General features: G+C 41.5%; 2 protein-coding genes across 2 annotated transcripts in view; both read left to right on the plus strand.

The window, feature by feature from the left end:
- Positions 1–1,611, plus strand: part of LOC101851824 (NUAK family SNF1-like kinase 2) — a 3,888-nt gene extending 2,277 nt beyond the window's left edge. The window contains exon 2 of the mRNA XM_005106455.3: positions 1,553–1,611. Within this exon, the coding sequence (XP_005106512.1) occupies positions 1,553–1,611 (59 nt within the window). The remainder of the gene's footprint in view (positions 1–1,552) is intronic.
- A 112-nt stretch (positions 1,612–1,723) lies between these two features.
- Positions 1,724–2,899, plus strand: LOC101852040 (serine/threonine-protein kinase Nek6-like). Its single transcript, XM_005106456.1, has one exon. It carries the CDS (start codon positions 1,724–1,726, stop codon positions 2,897–2,899), a length of 1,176 nt encoding a protein of 391 aa, XP_005106513.1.
- The last annotated feature ends 4,999 nt before the right edge of the window (positions 2,900–7,898 follow it).

Here is a 7,898-nt window from a genome sequence, read left to right on the forward strand (position 1 = left end):
TCTCCTCTTTCCCTCTCTTTCTCCCTCTTTCCCTCACTCTCTCTCTCTCTCTCTCTCTCTCTCTCTCTCTCTCTCTCTCTCTCTCTCTCTCTCTCTCTCTCTGCCTCCTTCAGTCTCTCTCTGTCTCTCTGTCTCCCTTTCTCTCTCTCCTTCTCTCTTATTCTCTCTCTCCCTCTCTCTTATTCTCTCTCTCCCTTTCTCTTATTTCCTCCCTTTGAAGTCTGTCAGCCCTTACATTTTCGCCTCAAGACAGTTTTGACAAAGCAGTTCCAATCATAATGAAGATGTAAAAACAAACTCTTTGTTTGCTCTAGAGCACGCATTTTATGTAAGAGCTCTGACCAGAGCTTGGTTTTGGTTGGCTGAACCGCTTGTCAATCACGACGCGCAATGACCAAAAGGCAGGACTCATGACCATGGCGGGCCTCAGGGCAGTCTCGTGATATCCCAACAATTACGTCACGATTCAAAAACTGTAACGGGCAATAAAATTACAATACTAAATCCGCAGCGCCGATTGGATGACCGTACCTTTTTTTGGTCACGTGGTCAAGCCCTCTCTGGCAACACGAGAAAACAACGCAAAACGGCCGCATTTGTCTTAGCTGTGTGTGCGTTTCGTTTGCTTTCTGAACGCTTCAGCTGTCAACTTATGTCACAACAACTTCTGGAGAGTTTATTATAACTTTGTAGATCATTTGGTATTTCTTGGACTATCAACCACGTGCTTTTAAAAGCGACTGCTTGTTTTTTTTCGCCTGGAATTGTTGTGCAGTAACTTCTGGAGATCTTATTCCTGGACTATCAACCACGTGCTTTTAAAGGTGACTGCTTGATTTTTCCCCTACTATCCTCGTGTAATAACTTCTGGAGATCTTATTCCTGGACTATCAACCACGTGCTTTTAAAAGCGACTGCTTGTTTTTTTCGCCTGGAATTGTTGTGCAGTAACTTCTGGAGATCTTATTCCTGGACTATCAACCACGTGCTTTTAAAGGTGACTGCTTGATTTTTCCCCTACTATCCTCGTGTAATAACTTCTGGAGATCTTATTCCTGGACTATCAACCACGTGCTTTTAAAAGCGACTGCTTGTTTTTTTCGCCTGGAATTGTTGTGCAGTAACTTCTGGAGATCTTATTCCTGGACTATCAACCACGTGCTTTTAAAGGTGACTGCTTGATTTTTCCCCTACTATCCTCGTGTAATAACTTCTGGAGATCTTATTCCTGGACTATCAACCACGTGCTTTTAAAGGTGACTGCTTGATTTTTCCCCTACTATCCTCGTGTAATAACTTCTGGAGATCTTATTCCTGGAATATCAACCACGTGCTTTTAAAAGTGACCGCTTGATTTCCCCCCCCCCTCCCCCCTGAAATCCTCGTGTGCAGTAACTTCTGGAAAGTGTATAGGACTTTGTGGATATCAGTTGGTATTTCTTGGACTATAAACCAACGGTAATTGACTACTTGATTTTATCATTTTATTCCTGGAATCCCCGAGTGCACTGTGGATTTGATTCAGAGGAATTTTCCACCTCGTTATATACAGTGAAGGGGGAAAACCCAGTGTTTGTGTTGTGGCAAACCATCTTTAATCTCAAGAACTGAAGGTGGAAGTACGACGACTATTTTTTCTTTTCCCCCCACATCTCTGAGCAACAGACAACTGGGATTATCTTAGTTCTGTCGTATTACCATCTATAGCTTCAGTGTGTGCACGATGTTGCGTCGTCTCCGTCCACCGGTGTTCGAAGTTTACGCGGATCGTGACGTCACAGAGGCGCTCGGTGTGTCGTTAGATTATAAACCCTTGGGTAGTGGCAGTTCCTCAAAGGTCTATCGAGCTACGGATGTGAACAACCCTGACAACAAAAAAGCTATGAAGCTTCTTGCTTTCCTTCTCGATGAAAGGGATTCTGAGGAACTAGGAAATTTGCTTGAGTTTGAGGCAGAAGTCCAAATTCTTCAAAACGTTCGTCATCCCAATATTATAAAAATGGAGAGAGCTGTTAAATGTCCCGATGAAGTCGCCATTTTGATGGAGTTGCACCGCTCCGATCTGTCCCATGCTGTCTGCGATATCTCGACCGATGAGGCTAGCCGCTACTTCACCCAGTTAACAGACGCTGTGTCTTTTCTCCACCAACACCGCATCGTACACGGCGACTTGAAGCTGAGAAATGTGTTCATCAGCCACTGCGGAAACGCTGTACTAGGGGACTTCGGACAGGTTCAGGTTCTTCCCAAAAACTCAAACAGATCCAGGCGTTGGGGAGGCACTCTGCACTACTGGCCACCGGAATACGACGAAGGCGAGCCAGTTGATGACGTTTTTAAACTTGAGAGCTACTCTCTTGGACTCTGTCTCTGGGCCTTGCTGTTCCGTAAAGAACCTAAGTCGGGAATAGACTTTCTACAGAAGCTCAAAGACAAGGTGTTGATTCCAGACTTGCACAGACAATGCGTTGAACGTCTGTTATGCCCCTCGCCATCAGATCGAACGACAGTTGTGGAAATCCAACAACTACTCCGAGCCCATCAACAGCCAAAATCTTGTAACCCGCCAGACTCGGTTGGGGAAATGCAACAACTGTTCCACGCCCATCAACAGCCAAAATCTCGTAACCCGTCAGCTTCGGTTGGGGAAATTCAACAACTGTTCCGCGCCCATCAACAGCCAAAATCTCGTACCCCGCCAGCCTCGGTTGGGAATATTCAACAACTGCTCCCCGCCCAAGAACAGACAGAGGCTCGAGACCCGACAGACGCTGCAGACCCTTCTCCCGTCCCTCCGCCAGCTGCAAGTTGTCTTGGACATTCACAAATCAGAGAACGCTATAGGAATAATTCCTTGAAAAGCACAGCCCGAAAACAAAAGTTGAAAACTGTCAGTTGATGTATAAAGCCATCCATTTGGTAGCAGTAATCTCGACTTTCGCTTTTCACCTTCTTTCAACTTTAAAATTATTCCTTCTATTTTGAACATAACTTCTGTTTCTTATGCAGCCTTTTTTTTATAGTTTGAAAATTCTTTCATTCCACCTACTTCTTTTGATTTTGGAAAGCATGTAGATCTATGAATTTTCTATCTCTGTTTTAATTTTTCTCCATTTCTTGACTTGGATCACACTTCACACGTGTATGTGTTTTTTGTTGTTTGTTTTTTTTGGGTTTTTTTACTTTTCTCTATTTCCTGACACGGATAGTATTTCACACGTGTATGTGGGGTTGTTTTTTTGTTGTTGTTTTTTTTTGGGGGGGGGGTTCGTTTCGATATTTTTCTATTTCCCAAAACGGATAATTTTATCCATGTTTCCTTTGCATCGTTACAGTTTTCTTTTATTTGATTTTTGTTCATTTCTTGACACGTCCATTGTTTATCCATTTTTCCTTTGCTTCATTATATTTTTTTATTTTTTTCTCGTTGTATTTTTTCATGTTTGAATTTGAAAGCCTTCTTTTTTTCATTTGATTTTTTTCGATTGCCATTTCAATAAAGCATGCTGATATTTTCATATGAAAAAAAGGCAAAGTTGGTTGTTAAATTGTATCGTTTACCCTCTGTGCCTTTTGTTCTTGTTTCTGCTTACCTGGACACCGTCTGTAGCTGCTGTTTTTGTTGCTGTCGTGGTTGTCGTCTTTTATCTATATCGTGGGTGGGTGGCGGGTGCTCTGGTGTGGTTTGCTCCTTCTTTCCTATCAAACATCTCTCGTCCTTATCTCCCCTTTTTTCTTTTTTATGTTTGTTACTCTCTTGTAACACCTCTAATCTTCTGGCGCTCAATTGACCTTATGCAGTTGCGAGCGCCGTAAAACCTCTACTAAAACTAAAACTTTTATCTATATCCTGCATAACGTACATAGTTTCCTAGCAATACTCATGATTCGTAATACATCTCAGAGAAAACAAAGTCACCACCGCTGTATTTTTGGTTTGTTTCCTTGTTTTGTTTTGTAGAAATACTTCATGGGGTCTGTGTCAAAGATTTACTGGTCCTTTGGAGAAACAATTTAAGTGAAGGCTTTACAGAGAACCAACTACAACAAACTACCATCAACAGACACAGACACACACACACACGGACGCACGCACACACACACACACACACACACACACACACACACACATACACACACACACACACACACACACACACACACACACACACACACACACACACGGGCGCGCGCACAGACATACAGAGAGAGAGAGAGAGAGAAAGAGAGAGAGAGAGAGAGAGAGATCGTTATTTCTATTTGTTAAAACTTGGCCGTGGGCTCTCGTGGCCTAGAGGTTAAGGTGTTGGCCTCTCTTTCAAAGGTCCCGAGTTCGAATCCAAGTAGTGACTAAAACATTTTCTTCTCTAAAATTGTCCCCTTTCACCTCCTTTCTTGCTTTCTCGCAATGTTCTGTGGTCTGCTTTAGTCTCCTCTTTCTGCCCCCACCCCTCACCTCTTGTGCCCCCTCTGCGCTCCAGACTCTTTCTACAGCCTTTCTACTGCTACTCCTTGTCTCCTTCTAACTGCTGTCTTTCAACCATACCCCTAATCTTCTAGTGGGAAACATCTACACCTCATATGATTATGATCTTATTCAGTTGCAAGCGCCGTAAAACAAATAAATAATAATAAATAGATAAAACCTGGCCGATAATGTTCTGTTGATGTCAAACAGCACGTCATCCAGGGTTTGGCACATGCACCTATGACTGGTCTTGTGGTCTTATTTTCTTGCAGCAGATCTTCCCGTGTATTTTATTTTTTTATTTTTTTTTGTCTATGGACCCATTTTTCAGAAAAATGTAGCTTAAGATATTTAAGCTCATTCACTTTGTTTCAGTTGTTTACTATTGATATGGATGTTCAGTGGACTACAGTTTAGGCTCACTTTCACAATTTCTGTTTTTGAGGTGCTTATTTTCATGGTTCGACATGGTACCGACTTGAAATTCATGTAGTACAAAGTAGTAGATTCTAGACCTCTTCTGTTCTTGTGCACCTCGACCGTGTGCTTATCTTGCAAACTTCTGCCAGTCTGTTATGAAAACCTCCGTGAAAGAGACCTTTTGTCCTTCTCTGTCATGAAAACGCCCATGTTTTTTGTTGTTGTTTTTTTAAAGAAAAATCAACAAATTTAGATAAACAGCCTCCTACATTCTGTTGGGTTGAACTAGAACTATGAAATTGATGCCAAACTTTTTGATACACATTCCTTGGGCGAAGAGAACCATGCCGTAAGTTAGAGTATGTTATAACCACAACGGTTTGAAGATTGAAGCCAAGCTCATTATTATATTCAATTATGAGCATGGCATTGATGGATCAGCCCATTTACAATTCTACTGAGCATAAGAATATGTTAATGTTTCCCCTTTGGGAATGGCCTACAACTTTAGTCAGTATAGCACCGCCCTATGAGTCAGTGGTGTCTGTGACCTGTCAGTGACCAATGAGTGCCAACTGTCAATGACCTATAAGTGAGTGGTGTCACTGACCAATTATTGACAGGTGTCACTGACCAATTATTGACAGCTGTCACTGACCAATTATTGACAGCTCTGCACCGCTTTTAAAAGTACCGGTACAGTATTTGCAGTTTTTATAATTTTATAGGAGAGCCAAAAAACTGAATGCTGTTATTAAGAAAACAACATAATTTGTTTTAAAGTTATTAAGGAAGTTATTATTAAAATTGTATTCATAAACATATCGACTTGGAAATTTTGCAAAGAGTTTGTTCTCTTGGGAGCAGCATTCAGTTTTTTGGCCCTCCTGTAAAATAGTAAAAACTGATATCAGAGCTGTCATTTTTTTGTACGAATTTTACGGCACTTGCAACACAATAAGGTCATAGAAGTGCCGAAGATTAGATAAGTTACAAGGGAGTAACAAAAACAAAAAAAGAAGGAGGGGGATAAAGATGATAGATGTTTGATGGGAAAGAAAGAGCAAACCACACCAGAGCACCTGCCAACCACCCACTCAGAGCTGTCAGTATTTATTTATTTAGTAGAGGGTTTTACGGCACTCGCAACTGCATAGGGTCATATTAGCGCCAAGGGGGAATAAATACCAAACAGGAACTATAGGTGGCTACAAATTCAACAGACAAAAGAGATTAGTGCCATGCTGACAATAAATGTGAGGCAGTGTGGTGGAATCAGGCTCTCGTCAAAATAATCAAAGTGAAGAAACGTGCATTTTTCCGCAGGTTTCTGAATTTTTATCACATTTTTGTTTTTTGGCTCAACGTCTTTCATGCCCATTAAAGAACTAATTTCTGTGTAGATTTTTCTAAAAGAAACGTTGATTAAAGGAACAAAAAATGTAAATTTTCAGTTACCACGGACTCATAAGTTAAGGAAATAACTAATCTTTGCCTGCAATTTTCTCACTAATTTTACCTCTGAAAACAGGTGACCCCCACATTCTTCATTCGCAAATATCTCGACTTGTATTCAGGATAAATGGATTTTTTTCCATTTAAATAAAGATAAGTGAACAAGCTTTAGGGTGATACCAATAACTTTACATGTCCAAAAACTGACGAGTGCCTGATTCTACCATGCTGCCTTACATTTAGAGAAAGGCTGAATGATAACTACAAGTATTTCTGCTAAAATAATTCATGTGCCTGTGCTGCTCAAGACAGTCTCATTCTTAATTTGGTAAGCAACACAGAGGCCAATTTGGCAATCAAGGGACCCTCTATTCGCTCTGAGGGCAGTCGATGGATTTGTCCAAGGGGCGGACGACTGACGTCATCGCCGTGTTTGGTTTGGCCTCGTACGTAGTACGAAGTTCCCGCGACGTGACGGCTTGACGGGAGACGATAATTTAAAGTTACGAGCCGGCGCGATAACAAACGTGAAGGAATGAGGCTCTGTCGCGACAAAACAGCAGTGAATCCTACTTCTCTATTTGAGCGCCTTTAAATCGGCAAGGCGCTTTTGAATGTTGATACATGTTTGTTTGGATTAACATAAAACTAAATGAAATCATCAGCAGCAATAAATCTCTTGTCAACAGTCCAGCTGACAAAAATTTGACCAGCACCGCCGGTTTTGGCCAGTTAACAAACCGCCCCTGGTTCTGAGGTCAAAATGACAAGTGAGTGTCTGGGGAGAAGGTTATTCTATTGTTCTCTTCAGTGAATACACTGTCTGTGTCAGATCCACAGGTTGAAAGTCTGAGGCGCTTTCTCCCCACTAATAATTTACCTGGCCCACATGAGTCTAGCCGGCGAAAAGAGGAATCGTCTAGTGAAGATATATAAGGAGAATTATAACGAGGAGCGATAGGCACTCGGCTGTCAGAGTCTGGGCCGAAAACAATAGGCCTACCCCCTCCCTTCCCTCCCCTTTTCCACCGTCACCCCAGCTAGACACCAAGTTCTATAATTAGCATTTGACACACTTCCTCACTTTGTTACAACAATGTTCTGAGAACTGAGAAGTACGATGAAGAACGTTTGATTACATAATGATGGAAAACTGTTGTGTGCTAACTTTGTCCAGCTTTGCATAGTATCTGATTGTAGACTTATTCTGCATGGGACAGCGTCACTGGTACAGTATCAATTGACTTTTTGTCATCATACAGGACAGTTCTTATTACATATTTACAGGTCGAGTGCACGTCGATTTTGTGTGTGGGTGTGTAGAAAGTAAAAGTCTTTGGTTAAAGTACTGGAGGCCAGGACCAGCAGTTTATTGCTTCTCACTTTCAGTTTGTTTTTTAGCATAGACTCTAGTAGTGTTTTGTTCTGTGCCGATCTAGTCAGTTTCTATTAATCTCAATAACTTCCATCACACATTATTCATAATATTGTTTCTTCACACTATCGTTTTCAGCTCTTTCACATTATATTATGTTTATAGAGGTGAGTGTGAGTG

The sequence above is a fragment of the Aplysia californica genome, unplaced genomic scaffold (assembly GCF_000002075.1).
Source record: "Aplysia californica isolate F4 #8 unplaced genomic scaffold, AplCal3.0 scaffold00534, whole genome shotgun sequence".
Taxonomy (NCBI): Eukaryota; Metazoa; Mollusca; class Gastropoda; order Aplysiida; family Aplysiidae; genus Aplysia; species Aplysia californica.

Coding starts and splice junctions, on each gene's coding strand:
- LOC101852040 (XM_005106456.1), top strand. CDS start 1,724: ATGTTGCGTCGTCTCCGTCCACCGGTGTTCGAAGTTTACGCGGATCGT.